Genomic DNA, 17,862 nt, shown 5'->3' on the forward strand with positions numbered 1-17,862 from the left:
AAGTAAGAGCTCAAAGATGTTGTACACAGACCATGTTTCTGGGCTGGATGGTTTTTTTAACGTCAGTTTTCCCACAGCTGTTAAAATGTTACAGTCATTAAGGTATCAAAACTGTCTAGCCAAGAAGAGAGACTTTTCTTTCTTTAGGCTCTTGAACTGTTTGAATATTTTGCTTAGAAGGGCTCCATTCTTTGTTTCTTTCTGTGGAGAAAGTAAAGCTTGTAATCTGTCTGTACTGTAAATCTCAGTTAAGAGCCATTCATTGAAGAATAAACTATGCCTTCTTCTGTGAGGCTATTTTTCTAACAAATCTGATTATGTGCCTGCAAACTAACAAAGGCAATTAGCGGATGCATGTTGTCCTATCCACATTTTGAAACTAAATTGTAGGAAAAACACATTTTAAGGGTTATAAGAAATTTTATATACTGATGTTCAGGGTTTTTGTCTGCTTTGACTCAGGTTGCCAAGAAAAACCTGAGGGGCTGTACTGTAGTTCTGAATTAGAAAAGGAATTCTTGTAGGGATCAGGAATATTTTGAAGTATATATTTTTACTGCAGGAAATTAAGCCCTTTTCTCATGAGCTTGGGGAACAATCAAAGGACCAAGGATGGATTCCCCTCTGCAGCCCCAGACGCCAGTACTCAGCATCCTGACCCAAAAGCATGTTTTTTCTCAGGGCCACTTGCCAGTACTGATCAGGCTGTTTTAAACCTTTCTTGTGTTTATATGCTGCCTCTTCATCTCTCCCCCATGTGACAATGATCTACCCACATGGCCTTCCCTAAAAAACAACTTGGCAAAAACTTTTTCCCCCAGATCATCCAAATTACTGAGCATCTTTGTACTTTTTTTTTGCTTTTGTTCAATAACGAGAAAAAAAAATAATAAAAAAGAAAAACAACAGAGAAAGAAAGGGAAGTTTCAAGGATCTTTAAGCTGGACTTTGACAATATATTCTCTGGCACTATGTTCATCCTTAGCTTTTCTTAATGCAGGGTGCAAGAGTCCCCATCAGCTAAGAGGGTTATCATTTAATACCATAAATAAAGCTCCAGGGGGGAGACCCAAACTGCCTTAACTCAGCAGCTAAACAGGTACCCAGTTGATGTGGAAGCCTCCAGGAAAAGCTGGTGCGTTTGCTGTGGTCCATACACAATGAATGTTTTCCTTTTTCCCTATTTCCCTCCTTTTCTTCTTAAAATAAGAAATGACACATCACCAGGCATTAGTAGACTCTTCATCATTCATGGCACTGCTTATTGACTCAGATGTGAAATTCAGCTCTTCTCTGTGACTTTTCAAGGAAAGACCAGGGGAAAGCTCTGGTTATGTCTGTATAAAAGAATGGTATGATCACAACGCTCATTTTGCATAAAATTTTTAAGAATGTGTACCTTCTGCTGCCTAAAATCATGGCCCAGTTTTTTTAAGGCAATCAAATGAGATGTGGTTGAGGCTTTTTTTTTCTTTTTTTTTTTTTTTTTTTTGATGGGGTGGATTTATTATTTTAAACTTAATATAAATAGGAAGAAATCTGTAATGCCAAAGCTATAAATCTTTGGCTTTCACAAAAATTATGGAATCATTGAGCTATATGGCTGGAGGGGACTTCAAGTGTTCATCTAATCCTCTGCCCAAAGTAGGATTAAGTAACATCTACATCATTTCTGACAGAAATATCTCTAATGTGTTTTTGACAACCTCCAGAAATGCAGAGCACATATCCTATTGCTGTGCTTAACTGTATGCAGTTTGAGACAAGTTTTTCTTGCAGTCTAACTTGAAACCTCCTTGATGCAAAAATAAACATGTATTTTATTTTTGGTTCTACTCAAAATAGATAGCAAGAAAGATATTATTTCTTCTTTCTGTCTTCAGCAGCTTTTTATGTATTTGAAAATGTATTATGTCCACCGTCTCTTGTCTTCTGTAGACTAACCAGCTTGCTTGGTCTATCCTTACTCTTCTAGACTTCAAAGAGTTTATCCAGCTGTCCAACGGGTTCTTTCTAGCTGACCCACCTTTAGCTAGGGACATCACTTAAAAGCAGACGTGGTACTTCAGATGGGACCTACTGATGCAAAGGAAGGGATTCACACACCTATATTTAAAAATGTGGTTAGGAGGTAAAAAAATGTGCTTGGTACTGAAGTCCAGCAGCACCTACAGATGGTTCCCATTTGAAACAAAATATTTACCAACTGAAAAAACTAGAAAGAAATTCTTTCAACTTCTCCAAGCTTGAAGGAGCTCTGCAGAGAGAGAACTGCTCAGCAGCAGTGATTTCTTTGTTTTTAACTGCAGAATCCACACCATCACTAATAAATCATGACAGTGTGACAAATGATCAGTCTCAGCTGAGAGATCCTGCTCAAAATCCCATTTGGTTAATTGTGTTGCACCTACCAAGGTTTCCTTTGGAGTGGTTGGTTCAGTGCTGTCTCCAGGGGAAGTGTGCCACCTACTGAATCACCAGCTCTGCTTCCTGAAGCACCCTGCGGTTTCCTTGGAGGGCTCCCAAATGCATTTGGCCAAGACCAACCCTGTTTAGCTTATGGGAGCAGACCAGATCACAGCCTGAGGCTGTTATGGCTGCTAGCCATATTACTCATTGGGGATGTTTAGTCATGTATCTCTGTGAAGGGAGACCATATTGCATTAAATGTCTCAAGTTAGTTCTGCGTATATTGTTTGTAACTTGCTTTGTAAACCTGAGTGGAAAGAACTGCATATGTATAAAATATTGAGACTCAATAGAGTGTATATAACATGTATGGACACTTTCAGATAATTTTTATAATAACCTTTCATGTTATAGCTATGTGATTGAAAATATAATAAAACAGAGTGGGAAGGCAGCCTCTTTTAAGGTCTGCTGATTTAGTACTGAATTATTGTGACTTCACTGTTGAAAGTCCAGCTTTGATGCTTAAATACTGGTAAATTCTCACCAACATGGTTGTTTAAATCTAATCACAGTACTAGGATCAACACTATCCAGCTAATATTAAACGCAATACAGTTCCACTTGACTGCAACAAGTCCTTATTGATATTTTATTATTAATAAACTTACAAATGGTAGAATGCTCTGCATAACACACCTCATATTCTCACTCTAGTTGAAACACACCCCCTCCAGGAGGTAGCTTACAGCAGGATTGTGTAAGTCTTCTTACATATATATAGAAGGGGTAATAATCTGGAGAGGTTGGTTTCAAAAGTACAAATAAACCTCAAACCACCACAAACTGGCATGCTTTCTACCTCTGTACAAATTACTAAACCTTCTTTGTTTTTTTCTTTTGAAGGTATTAGTACATGCCTGGGATCTTGCTCTCTATAAATGGTCTCTGATCTTGGCATTAATACCCCTTATGCTTTCGCACTCTCTGCTTCATTGTACCCTTGCTTTCAGTGTACACAGCAGGAATTGAAAATAAAAAAGCATTAAAGAACTGCTGGCACCTTGTGGTAAATGTCTGAAAAACATTTTTAGCAACAGTTTGGACTCTAAAACATAAAATCTGAATTTTCTCAGTCACTGAGACTATTCTGACGAGAAAAGGATCCTTATTATTTCATTCTATTTATATCCTCACTATGACTCTTCAGTCCGTTTCCTACCTGCTGCCTACAGTTTCACCTGGCACATACTGAAACCTTGTTCTTTTTTAAAGGAGTTTGTAAAGGTACAGTGGGCCTGCTGTTTCCAAATGAGATAGTTTTGTTTGCAAGACTACTGAGTGAGAGGCAAAGACTACTGAGTAAGAACAGATTTGTATGCAGGAAAGAAAGCTTAGCTCAGTGGAAATACATTTAGGCAGGGAAGATAACTCAGATGGCCTCATGTGCTTACTGGTTATGCTACTTATTAGTTCTACATAGATAGGCAATATGAAGGACATGCGTTAAGTGGGATTTGAAAAAAGAAGAGCAGTGGTTTGGTGTAATAGTTGGGAGTTTTTCCTCAGGAAAAAGAAGAATGAGACTTCAAGGGTATTTTTATATGGTGGTATTTTTATTACAAGCGAAGAGATGGGGTGGAAGGGAGCAGAAGGACTAGGGAGGTCACAGATGTAGCCTGGAGTAGGCTGAGTAAGTGAGAACAGGAAGAATAAAATTGGTATCATAGACTAGGAGAGCCAACAGATTAGATCTAATGTATGTGTGAAGAAGACAAAACAGAAAGCTCTTATATGAAAACATTTCTTGTGAATGACCTGAGCCTAGTTCCAGACGGTATATCAGCCTGTCTCTTGTCTGTGCTTCTTTCTAAATTCACTAGCACTCTGCACTTTACAGGCCTTTTTCTTAGTCCCTATAAATTTCTTATGTAAGCCAGGTTAGCTGAAATGAAAAATAGAGTTGTTTTTCTTAGGTGCATGATTTAAAGCTTAGCAAGAAAACTTGTGGAAAACATAATTGGCCTAAACAAAACAAAACTTTGAAGGACTTCACCAAATCAAATGTAATTCTTATCAATGCCCTCTGAAGCATTTTTCCAGTGGACCGTTTTCATGGCAAAGTTCAACTCTCAGTTCCCAGGGTTTCTGGCTACAACTCTTTACACTTTTCACTGTCCTTATAAAAAACAGACAAAATGGTTTAAGGAAATATTTTGTAAAATATTCATTATCTGGCAAAGACCAGGCCTGCAGTACTTCAGCCTAAAAAGGGAAAGTTTTGGAAGCTTTTGAAAGTATCTAAAAAAGGGAGATAGAATGAAAATGAAGATGTAACTGTAAACACAAGTTTTAATGTCATTCATCCTGCAATACTCTTTTAAGTCAGCTTTATCTTTTTTACAGCCACATTTATTATATATACATAATGCTTTCTACACGATAATATCTGTTATCTTGGTGTGTGTTTGAGAGATATATTCCCTTACATATGTGTATTATGAGCACAGCAGTAAGGCAGGTAAAATCACACCAGTCACATCCTAGAATTAATTCTGGTTTTGCTTTATGTTTACCTCCTCAGCTCCCTTTGACTAAATCCCTGAAGCTGCTTTTTGGCACCTGCAGCTTCCATTTCTTTCAACAGTACTTGCAAAGATCTAATACCTTTTTGTTTGAGCACTATGGAAGTGCTGATCAGCTAAGGAATCAGATGCAATTGAATAGAGATTTAATTACGTGGCCTCTAAAACATAGAGGAAAAAGAACTCTATCAGCGATCCTGGGTAAGAGTTAGATGATGATTGTGATGGCTGCCCATTCTTAATGTCTCTTTAGGCTGGAGGTGCAGAATAGCCAACATGGACAATCAAATGAAAATTAAAACACAGTAAAATGAACACATATTAACCAACCAATAAAAATAATAACATTCATGATAATCAAGCAACTGGACTGTAACTTGTGCTCTGAACCTTGCCAAATCTGGGGCTGCTGGCAGCCCACCAAGTATAGCACTTACAACAGACAAGGGCCCCTCATCTAAGAAAGCCTTGCTGCAGTCCCTAGAGAGCTTTGCCCTACGAACTAACAACAAGAGCATCCCAGCTGGTCTGAACAGACAGCGCAGAAATGCAGCATAAGATTGCCGTGAAGGGAGATTAAACTAAACTTGCGTTTTGTGTGACCTGAGATTAAATGAAAGGACTCAGTTCTTATTTACTAAAAACAGTTTCCTAGGTTACCTTGGAGTCACTTTTACTGTGTTGGTATGATGTAATCGGCTGGTTTAACATTTAGAGCTAGTAAAACATGTGCGTATAATATTTTTTTTTAAAGGATGTGCCTAATCACTTTCATTTTGCACTCACTTAGCTCAATATTAATAGTTTGCATTGGCTGAGGATTTACAAACAAGCTTAGGAGTGTAACAGTCTAAATTTCTGCATCTGATGGCCTGAAAGTTAGAGGGAGTGAGGAGTTTTGTCAGACTCCTAGATCTTTCCTCCCACACATGCTGGCCACCAGATAAATCATGTGTATGAATTTATAGTGGAGTTGGTGCTGGATGTTAGGCAACACCCAGAAGTGAAGCTCTTGAAATAATTTCCTGTGAAAGCAACAGTAGGCAGATTTGTAATCACAGATCACGGCATTAATCAAGTAAACAAACCATCTATTTTTTCCTGCGGCATTCCTGAAATCCCTTTTAGGAACACCGAAAGTTCTGCATAACAATACCACCTAATAGCAAGTGTAACCATAGCAGAATGGCATACAGTGACACAGGGACTTTTCAGGTCCGTGGGGCACAGATGCAAAATTTCTCTGATAAAAGTTTAAGAGTCAGCAGACATCTGAAATACTGCTTACATATTTCAGTAGTATCAGTACTACTCATCCCTATTGTAGTTAAAACATTTCTCTGCTTCAAAGCTTTCAAAAGGTTGCTCTGTCAGCCAAGAGAAATTTCAGGCAGGGCTGGAAGTGAATTAGTAAGTAAGGGTAAACTTTGTCCTGCACTTTTATTCACGCTGACAAATTCTCACTCCGTAAAAGCTGCTGACAGCTATGGACTGCTCAACAACTACAGCTAACTTGGGGGAATCTGCTCTAGGAAATAGGGCAGGTAGGTTTCATTCAGCATGCTTAAGTATGGGGGTTGCTGGAGGGGAAAGAACTGGGTGGTGTTGAAAAGGAAAGTCTCAGGTTGGGGGAGGCTGCTTGTGGAGCTACACAATGTTCAGTACAGTCCTGATTTTATTTAGTGCTTTCATTAATGACGGTAATGCAAGTATAATAAGTGCTGCTGGTGACGCAGGGTTTGAAGACATTGGCAATTAAAAGAAGGACCTGGATATCATACAAAAAAAGAAAAGGAAAGGAAAAAGCAACACACACACAAAAAGCCCTGGATGAGTTTTGAGTACTGAAGTAATGGCAATGGAATGAAATTCAATATTAAAAAATGCAAGGCTATGCCTGGGGGGACTAATAAAAATTTCTAGAAGAAGAAGCTGGGAGCTCATCATCTGGAAACAGCTATGTAGGAGGAGGGCTCAGGGACAGTGGTAAGTGGTCATGGAGTAGCAGCAAGCTCCTGTGGTGGTGGTCTGCTCATTTCCTAGATATCAGCACTCTTAAATAACGATGCATCAGGAAGCTGGCTTCCCAGAGACATTGGGAGGTATTAGACTGGTGTGGTGGACTGATCTGGAGTTAACTTTTCATACTGATGAAAACATGCTAGGGAAGATGGGGGAGGTTCCTTGGTAAGGGTCTTGAAAGAAAGTGACTTCAGGAAGAAAGACTTAACTGATGAAGGGATACTCGAGAAAATCAGCATGTTCAACACAAAGGGCTGGGAAAAAGGTCTTTGCATCAGGAGTCTGGACAGATATGAAAGAGCTAAAATTGCATCGGTAAAAGCCAGAGAAAATGATGTTGCAACTATTGACGTGCAGGGTGGTGAGACATATGTTCCAGTTATGAAGCAATTACAAGAATATATAAGCCCTGAAGTGGTTTCAAGCTCAATTCAGATTGGCACCTCCATGCAGAATAATTAACACACAAAAGCTTGAACATGAGGGATGAAAACAGTAGAAAATTTCTAAATCCTAAGAAATTAAATTTGGGCTACTTGGAAGGAGGAAAAAAAGTGAAAGAGAGACAAGAGAGAAACAGTAAAGGCTTGGGGTTTGGAAAGTTAAAAACTAAAGGGACACATCCAAGTTAACTGGGAAAACTGATCTCGGCACTGTTTCTTTTATATAAAAACTATTCAGCCATATTCACAGAGGTGTCTGATTACGATAGAGGCAATCTTGGGCTCTGAGTAGACTCTGCAGGTTCTCAGATTAGTTAATCATCAATGTTTTCAGCTGTTTATCCTGTTTCTACAGGTTTGTTGGGTTTTTTTTATTTTTTATTATTTTCTTTTAGACAGCTTAAAAATCTAGTTTGTTGGGATTTTTAAAATTGAGCTGATTCTGGTTTCTTTTTTAACAGGGTGCGATTTTTCTAATACAGAATTTACAGAAGTGCTTCATTGGCATAGACTGCAGTTACTAAGGACAAGCACAACCATTTGGTTTCTGTACAGTGGCAGGGACAGGCTAGTGTTAGAAGGCATGCAAGCAGATGACTGCTCCATGTGTAAACCTAGGCACAGTTTGCGTGGAATACATGCTTAACCACTGAGTGTTGCAGTGTACACTCATGTTTTGTAGCTAGAATTTTTTATTCTGGAGTTTGTTTTGGATTTTTATGGAAGAGTAGGAAAGCTGTATGTTTTGAATCATAGAAACTGGTGTTAAAAGCAAAACAGCATCCTGCACAACAGAGTGTGAAAGTGAAGTTAGAAATAATTTCTCTTTCATTTATAATTACAGTAAAACTGGTGGTGTAACTCTGACACTGATGTCAGTAAAATGCATACGTTTTCCTTTCAGAGTCCTGAAAGGATCTGTTTGAGTGTCTGTGAGAGATCTGTTTGGTTTTAATATGTTTAGAAATAACAGATAGCCATACTTTTCCTGAAGAGAAGCAGTGGAGAGTTAAACATAGTATGTAAATCCTATAAACATAAGTGGGTAGAGATGGTCCTCACTTGATTTCAGAAAGGATCTCTCAGATAATGAGTCAGTGACTGGTGAAATTATGAGGAAACTGAACTAGGATTTCCTGTTTAACTGCAATTAAAAAAAAAAAAAAAAGTGGGATAAAGAATAGTTTTTCCCTTTTAAAATAAACATCAAAATGTCTAACCATGCAATGGCTTTATGTTATCAAAGTAGAGCTTTAATTCTTATGGCTGTTGTTACACTGGAAACTTTACATTTCAGAGGGAGTCACTGCAAATAGAGAATTGCAGGCTAGTCCTTAGTTGTGGCTGCATCTCAGTCTCTGTGCTGCAGACTTCTTTGGCTTTTAAGAAACACTGGAAAAGTCCTCTGTACTAAATGAGGCTGGAGTTTAGGTGTCAAGATGCTGGATGTAAATTAAATTCAGATCATCCCTGAGGATGAGCCAGGATGAGCAGAATTACTTGGCTCTGTAACTCATGGAACTGTAAAGCTTAAGTCAGTTTGTTCAGCAAGAATCCAGCAAACATTTCTTAGTGGTCAGTTATAGCTGTTTCCATGAAGGAAATATTGTACTGTCGGCTGGATTACTAGCAAAAAGAGGATCTTGAAAACCAAGTTACCTTGTGTACATTTTTATCAGGTAGCAGTGTATATCCATGCTTCTGTAATGGGGGTTATCTGAGTCCCAGAACTCTTCTATTCCAATTGGAATAGAGTTCCAAATCTTTTCCTATTTTTTTTTCTTTTTTTTTTTTAAGTTTTATTAGAATATTAATTGTTGTTATTGTGGTAAAAAATAAAGACGAGGGCTAACAAAAATGCATGAAGAAGACAATTTAGGAGAACACTAAACACTCATTCAGTGCTTGCCGTACTATGCTTCACAGCACATATTTAATTACAGCATATGAGTTTGCTCTTTTAGTTGAGATTTTGCAATTCAGCTTACTTTTCTGCCTGTTGGAAGCACAATGGGGAAAGAACATCAAAACCAGGTCCTTTTTTCCGTTACAAGAGCTGAGATGTGGCTATATACGATACAGGTTTTAAACTGGGTCCAAGGTAAAGCCTTTGAAGTTTCACACTAAAGATTAAGATATCTGAGATCTGAGGTCAAAATATTTGAGGTACATGGATGGCAAACCTTCTTCAAGCAACTCTAAAAATAGCAAAAAAAAAAATTGAAAGTGGCTTCACTTTCAATGAGAACATTCTAATTATCCATTAGAAGAGTAATTAAGAGTCACACTGGGGGAAGGGAACCTCCTGTTCATTATGCATGAACATATAAAGATTACACAGCATATTTAAAAAACTTGTTTACTTCTGTCCTTAGTAAGCATCTACCCTGTGCACTCCTGTGCTGTTTGCTGGTCAGCTGCCCTCTCCTGTGCCAAGGGTTGATTGCATTGCATGACTTTTTACGGCTGGCCTGCAAGGTGCTTTAGGATCTTTCAGGGTGAAAAGTTCTACCAAAACGTAACGCATTATTTGTTATTTTGCAGAAATTGCTATGTTACTTGTCTTCGGTATTTGTGGTTTGCAGCTGTAATAAAATAGCTGACTACTTGGATTGTATGACTCAGTGATACGTAATTGGATACAGAGATCTTCACTTCCAGGTCATCCTCTCATCACCAGCCCACGGCTATTTGGCGAGTATATAGTAAGTAGGCTATTCCTAGTAGCTGAGTGACCCAGCACAAAACCCATCAATCCCAAGTGGCGTTAACATGCTTAGAACTGTCACCAGGGAAGGGTTTCTTACCTTGAGATTGTTCTTGAGGATTTGGGTTAAGATTTGTTGCTAAAATATTGCAGGGAAGTCTACTGGCCATCATGCACATTGCATATCTCCAACTCCAGAGCTGTTGGATCCAAGCTTCCCTTGATTCTTCTTCCTTAAATATTTTCAGTAGGGCATTTCTAACTTTGTGGCACATTTGTGCATGTGTGTGTACATAGGGGTACATCTAGCTCATAGTATCCATTTAGGAAAACTATCTCTGCCTCTGAAAGAACTCAATGCTGAGCACTTTGATCTAAGTCTCTTTAAAGGAGAACGACTTTTTCCTGACTTGGGAACATGTGTCCCATTATCTTATGAACAACTTGAAATATCCTCTCTTAACACTGCTTTAGTTCTGCTGAAATTGGTGGACCTACACATTCTTGTGTCCTTGCTAGTGACAGCTAGCCCACTCAGATCTCACAGTCTCTCTGTCCAGATACTTGTGCTGACAGTCCCTCTGTCCATGGGACACCCAAGTTGAACTGAACACTGAATACCACCACATGGGTTTGCAGTGGTCTGTAACTGAAAAGGTTCGCTGGAAGCAATTTGCAAAGAAATCCTTAGGAAACCACCTGGATGGTTATTTTAAATTAAAAAAGGAAGAGATGCCACTTTAAAAAAATAATTTTTAATACTAGGTTTAAGGTTCCATACATGTGATAGTCATTAAAGCTTATTTAACCCTGAAATTATCTGGCCTCTTTAATTCCACAGGGATTGTAAGGCTCTTGGGTTAGAAATGAAAAATAATGTCAGAATGAAAATGAGACTTTCCTGAGTGTAGGACCATTATTACAGAACATTTTCTTAATCAAGCCTCTTTAAGAGCCAAGTAATGGGGAAAAAAAATAATCAGGCTATGTTGCTTTCATCCACAGGGTCTTTGCCGATGCTTTGGGGCACTGATTGAAATAAGCACAAGTCAGTTCCAAAGGCTGTCTGTGACACACTCACCTAAAATGCATGTAAAACTGATGATTTGTCCATACGCAACCTCAACTCTAGTACACCCAGCTCCTTGTTACAATATGCTTTTAAGAAAAATCCCAATGCGCTCTGACATTTGGGCTCTCGAAATTCAGAGCTTTCTGATTGTTCAGACTGGAAATTTTCAGCAGGAGCAGTGATTTTTGTCAAGTTTCTGTTACACCAAACATCTGTGGTGTGCCCCACCACCCTTTCCCCAAGGATGAAACATGCTGCAGGGAGGGTGTTGCAAGCATTCCTGAACTAGACAGCTAAGCTGGAGTCATAACTGTGCTGGCCAGGGCGCTAGTTTGAAGAAGGATCCCATTAGAATTAAAACATCCCACAACTCACATCACAACAGCCCTATTCTTGAGTGTGGCTGAACATGGAAATTTAAGGATAGGGGTGGAGTGGGGGAGAAAGAAAAGATAGACAAGTAAACAGATAAACAGGGAGCTCTTGCATGCAAGTGGAATTTCCTCTGAGCACAGGACATTCTTTATCATTAGCTGGTCTGTCACAGGAAGGAAAATGGGAAAACAGTGTTTCCTGTTAGGGGGGAAGAAAAAATCAATAGGCCTTGGAAATACCTGCCTGGAAAGAACTTTTTTGTATTCCTACCAGCAATCACAAATAAGTTTTTAACTCCTTAGGAGCATGAGTTCTGTTTTAAAGCAAGCTGGTTCTTGAAGTGGGACTTCAGTGTAAACACGTAATTTAGAAATGATCGGCCATTAAGGCTGCTTGGATTTTTCTATTTTTTTTGTTTCAGAAAATACTCTAACTCCTGAAATTATCTTCTGAAAGACAAAGGCTGTTTTCAAGGCAGTTACATTCTTCTGAGTTTGTGTCTATGAAGCTGATAGTAATTAAAAGGGCCATTTGTCATACAAACACAGTCACTCCTGTAGTATTTTGATTAAGATGCTCACAGATGGACAATGGGTCTGCTCTTGCTTCTGAAAAACCAAGGGGTTTTACTGAAAGAACACCGTTACCAGGCAAGGCCTTGAAGCCCCAGGAAGATAATAAAATACCCTGTAGCTCCTGCATTATCTTTTTGGTTGCATTTTGCTCTGAATACAGCAGGTTGGTGTAAGTGTGCTTCTTTCAGAAGGCTGAAAAAAGTCTGGTTCACTGACAAAGGCTGCAGGAATGGATGTAAATGCATAAGCAGACTCAGTGTAACCTGGGTTCCCTAGGATAATAGTTTTGGTCTTTGGTAGCAGCTTCTTTACCTCCAAAGGTGGGCCTGGGGATTTAAGTTTGTGCTTTGATTGCAGCCACATTCCCCATCAGTTTGAAGCTGTTCTGAGCTAGGGATCTGTCCTGGGCCCATGACAGAGTATATAGCAAAGCCAGTGGCATAACTGGATGAGCAAAAACTATGTAATCCAGCAGTGTAAATGAAAGAGGACAAAATAAAGAGGGAGGGAAGATGACCTCTTCGACATGCATGGAAAAAGGGGTTGGAAGTCACATTTTTTTAAATGGAAAGGGAGAAGTGGGCTGAGCTTAAAATGAAACGATCAGGAAGGCTGGTATTAAAAGAAAGCTTTAGGCATGATCTAACTTTTATTTTATTACATGACAGAAGACAAAAAATCAATAGCTGGTAATTCAGACATAAATGAGTTATACAGGCCATTGACACAATGGACCAAACTTTGTAACAACCACATCTGATGCTGTCAAGCCACAGGCTTCAGTGGCGCCAGTAATAATTATGGCTGATCACCTCTAATTCAGAGCTCCCTTGCTTGATAAAGGTGTCACTCTGAGTGGCTGCAGCATCAATATCAATTGAGGATGTCATCCAGCAGGTCAGTCTGCTGTGGAGAACTGTGTTGTTTAATTGAATGGGATAAACCCTTGGTTTTCCCCTCCTCTCATTCTATCTTTAAAAGTCATATATACCTTAAAAATAATTTGAACTCATGACTGAAACTACTTGAACTTAAGTGTAAACCATGACTCTGGTTTCCTCTTACATAAGTATGACTGAAGCTAATGGTGCTGATCCATAGAAATATATTCCAAAGGTAATTTATAACCATAAGAATATCCTCAGGAGGAGACTTTGGTACTTAGCAATAATCTCTGTTGCATCACTGCTTTGATCAATTAATAAATCTACACCAAAAACCCCTGTTTGTTAAAATGCTGCTAGGCAATAGAAATTGCTTTTTCATAAACACATCATTATAAGGAGGCAAAGAAAACACATTTGCTTTGATGTTTTCCTATTGTTCTCTGAATTTTGGGGGATAGGTCTGTCCATAGACTGTCAGGAAACTGAATTTCACACCAAGCCAGAGGGTGAAGAGACCTTGTAAGGTAGTTCTTGATCTATAAAGAAAGGAGTCACTTTTCAGTACCCCTCCAGAGTTTCAGGTACCATCAATGCTTACATCTGCAGTTTGGCGTTGAAGCTGTAAGTCTTTGTATTGCTGAGGGATGGTATGTCTGCTTAAACATTTTCACGTACTATTATTGCTCAGGACTCGCATTCTTTTGTGAAGCAACTGTTTTGTACTTTATTGGCTATAATTAATTGTGAGTGATGAACAGTGAAAAAACCCTCTGTGGGGAGGACACAGGAGGTATTTCAGCCGCTGTCACTGCAGCATTTAACATCAGGAGGAATTAGAAACTGCAATATGATGGAGCAGAGCGCTTTGCACCACAATAGCTTATGCTTGTGCACATGCAAAATTATTATAAATTCCAACTAGAAACATTCTCTATCTTTAAAAAAAATCATGACTATCACACTTGGGAGATAAACACCAGAAGGGCATTGTTTTAAACCCATGGTAGGCAATAGCAGCAGCAGCGCAGTGAGTTAGTTTGTAAACTTGTAGTGCTTTATGGCTTGAGACTTTTCTTGTACATTTTAAGTAGCAGAGAAAGGAAGTGCCTTGCACCTGTGCATTTGCAAGTGTATCAAGAAACAACCCTGTAGTTATCCTTCAAAAACGGGGGGCTCGATTTCAGCCCCGCATGGATAAGACAGAGAAATCGCAGTCTAACGTATAACCTGCAAAAGCAGCGCTATTCATTCTGCCCAGACCCACACAAACACACTGCATCCGTTTCACAGCTTCTCAGCTGCCTTCCTTGTCTCCGGCTCGATGCCCTCTTTTTCCAATTGCCGGATCTTCCTAAAGCCGGGACCATGCGGGCGTTCCGGATCGAGCGCGTTTGTGTGCAGTATCTTCTGATCAACCCCAGTCAATCATGTCAGCCGGGTCCCTGGGTTTTCCTGTGATCCGCAGGCAGCTGCGCAGGCCCTTCAGAGGCGGCACTGTTTCTTTCTCTGTTTACTCGTTTCCAATGGCAATTGCACCACCGAGTCTCAGTACGTCTGGAACTTGGCCTGGGGCTGTTTTGGTTACATTGAAGTTTTTGCTTCAGCTTTGCCAGATTTAAATGGTGACTTCACCAGCACTGAGCTAAAAAGGAGAAAAGGGGAGGAGGGAGGTAGTGTAGGGAGCGGGAGCGAGCGAGGGAGAGGGCCAGGGCATTACATCATCATTTGGACAGGAATCAAATGGGAAGGATATGACTCACTCGGGCTAGTTAAGCTTTGGCTCAAGTTCTACATACACTCATTCCAGGGCTCTCATGTTCTGCACCTCAGCAGGGAATTCAGGCTCAGTGATGTCCATGAGGTTTGTTTTTAATTTTCTTTTCCTTTTCTAATTTCTATATACTTTTCTCTGCCCCTCGCCTTCCTCCTCCTCCTCCCCTCCCTAGTCTCCCTTTCCCACTCTTTTCCACTTCGACAGAGTTTGTTTTCTGGTGCGTGTAACCTCGACTCTTAGCAGCAGAAGCTTTTTTCTCGACCAAACCAAACCCCAAAAAAGGAGCACAGCAAACTTGAGAGAAGTTTGGTGGTTTGTTGTGTTTTGGTTTTTTATCCCGCCCCCCCCCATCATGGTGGTGCTCCTAATCAGAGGAGACAAGGAGAGAGTTAAAATGCAGGAACCAATCACTTGGACGGTGATGTAATGCTGGAACTGCAGGGTTGTTAAGTAATGTGAGAGGAAGGGGGTCAGGGTTGCAAAGCATTTACCTGCTGTCAAGGGGCTTTAAGTTTATTATCAATTGCAGTGACTGTAACTGGCTTCAGACTGCACTCTCTAATTATTCACAGACACCCCTTTTTTATCTTTTATTATTAAAAGTAAAACTATATTATGATATTTAAAAAAATGTGATATTATCACAGCTGCAAATTATTTTCCACCAGGGTTTTTTGATATTTTTTAAACGGCTTGGAACTGGGTGCCTCTTTCACAAAAAGCCTGGTGAGAGCAAAAAGAAAAGAGAAAGGCAAAAGAGGGTGGTTCTTCAGATGTAGCTGGTGAATTTGAAACAGTACGAAGAGAGCAGTTCAGCCTCTGCCTAGGAAAGTGTAAAAGCTCCTACTGTTGGAAATCCACTGTAGAAAATAAAGTATTTAAGGGAAGCAGTTCATAGAACTCAACCCGAGGATCCTCAGTGTTTCATGGCTAACACTTGTCAGTAGCATTCTGACTTGCCCCGGGCTCATTGCTTGTTCAATGGGCTGCTCTCTCGCTGTTGCTGGAAATGCCTAAGTCCCGACCCTGCATGGCAAATCCCCTCTTGTCATGGTTCTGTTCCTGAGATCTACCTGGGAACAGTGACATAGTAGGAAAGTAGTTTCCTTTGCGGTACACAGCACTGTGATTTTCTTATGTCTGTTTGTCTTCTTACAGACCTTTTAGTCGTTTTTCCATGTAGCTAACAGCCTCTAGGTCTGGGAGGGAGGGAGAAAAGGTACCTCTTCCCCAAATTCACCTTTAGGTACATTACCCTTAGGGTGGGCCACGTAGAGTTTAACACTGCCTAAGCCCCTGCTTAGGCATTCCTTGTGTTTAGATGTGGGATGAATGTGAGATACCAGGTGTGTGTTGGTGTCCTCAGGATACCCGTTCTGCTTGGAGGAGCTCTGCATCAGGTTTCTCTGTCAAGAGCTGTCTGTTCTTAAGATGCTGGGGAATTTCTGTCTTGGAGGGAAGCACTGTATTGATGTCCACTGGATCAGCAGTGGATCGTAGCTTTGCTTGGCTGAGTAAATATAGCTTTAAACACACTCTTAAGGATTTGGTGATTTATTTTTTTTGTATTTTACAACCTGTATTGGGGCCTGACTGAGCAAAATACCAAATGGTGCTATTCCGTTGTGATGGCAAAACCTTCCCATCTCTGTCCGACCAAGACGAGAGTCCTTGACCAGCTCCTGCTTCCCTTCCCTCCACTAGCCCTCTGCCAAACCATCTTGTGTCTAGCTGTGATATCCCCACACTTTACTCACGGGTTTTTCCTATATGCCCTGATTTCCAGGCTCCTCAGTCATCTGCTCAAGCACAAACAATTGCTCATGTGCCAAACTTTTATCATTTGAGAGCCTAACATAAGGCCGCACCCGGCTCTGGCCCATGTTGCAGGGCAGATATACCATATGGATTAGATTGCGCAGTGCTCAGTTGAAGATGTGTGGGTTGTGGAGGGAGCTGTGCTGCTGCAGAAGTTCCCATAGGATTTCTGACTCATGTTTTCTCCTAGAAATGTTGGGAAGTGCAGTTCCACGGACCGTCAGAGTAAAGCAGAGTAGATTCTTCCCTTTGCCTGCCCTCTTCAGATGCTGGAGTGGACTTGCCTTCACTCTTTCCCTTCCTGCCTTTTCTGGCTGGAGACTTTCTGCAGGAAAAGTCTATCAGCGTTGTCCTAGTATAGTGTCTAGCCATACTGGCAAGATCCTGGGCAGAGGATGACAGACTGTCACGCTCCATCTTTGCCTATGCAGAAATGCATCATTGCTATTTCTCTTACAAGAATGTGTATCAAATAAGTTGTGCAGCATGGTCTGGAAGTCTTGGGGCATTGTGTTGCGTTCCATGGGGGATCGGAGTCTTACTTGTCTAGTACTAGCTATTAACATTTCACCTGGGTGCAAGGACAGCAAAGAACATCTTGATGCTTTAGTCAGTGTGAACAGGCTGATGACCCTGCCTTACAACTTTCAAAGAGCAAGTTAATCTCTCCACCCTGGTGGTTCGTACCTGTTAAAATTAGGTAGAAAGTATAAAAATGGAAATCATTCTGCCCTTCCAGAAGTGCATTGCAACTCTTAGTTATAACTTCTGATTCTTAAGTGATTTCAACACAGGATCACAGAAAAGACAGTTTTAAAAGCTTCTCTCAAGAAGTTGCAATTGTAAGTTCCATATGCATACATGTGTGTATGTGTGTATATATTTGTATAGACATTTCCTATTGAAGCAAAAAACCATATAAATAAGGAGGTATAACTATCCTGAGGAGAACCAGGCAGCTGTGGTTGTGCTTGACAGGTGCTTTTGAAATGCGCATTCATCTTGGACAACAAAAAAAAAGGAAAGTAGCTGCCCATTTTGGATTCCTCCAGTGCTAGCTGCCCATCTTCCGCTATTTTGGAGCCAGTGTAGAGGTATGCCGGTGTCCTTGCATTTCCATGGTCAGTGGCCAACAACTCTGACAGCAGGTCCCAGTGCATTTGAAAGTGGGCCTTTTGGCAAGAGGATTTTCTCA

General features: G+C 40.3%; 1 protein-coding gene across 6 annotated transcripts in view; it reads left to right on the forward strand.

Moving 5' to 3' along the window:
* CREB5 (cAMP responsive element binding protein 5) overlaps positions 1–17,862 on the forward strand; it is a 254,418-nt gene that overhangs the window by 139,697 nt on the left and 96,859 nt on the right. Inside the window, exon 1 of one of the 6 annotated variants that reach the window (XM_061351013.1) lies at positions 14,779–14,936. The exons of the other annotated variants lie outside the window; for them this stretch is intronic. Within the exon in view, the coding sequence (XP_061206997.1) occupies positions 14,890–14,936 (47 nt within the window). The 5' untranslated portion in view covers positions 14,779–14,889. Of the gene's footprint in view, positions 1–14,778; positions 14,937–17,862 lie in introns of those variants that run through there. 6 annotated transcript variants of the gene reach the window in all.

This window comes from Neopsephotus bourkii, unplaced genomic scaffold (genome assembly GCF_033783945.1).
Source record: "Neopsephotus bourkii isolate Nb327-2 ecotype Australia unplaced genomic scaffold, CSIRO-AGI_Nbou_v1 NB_549, whole genome shotgun sequence".
Lineage (NCBI taxonomy): Eukaryota > Metazoa > Chordata > Aves > Psittaciformes > Psittacidae > Neopsephotus > Neopsephotus bourkii.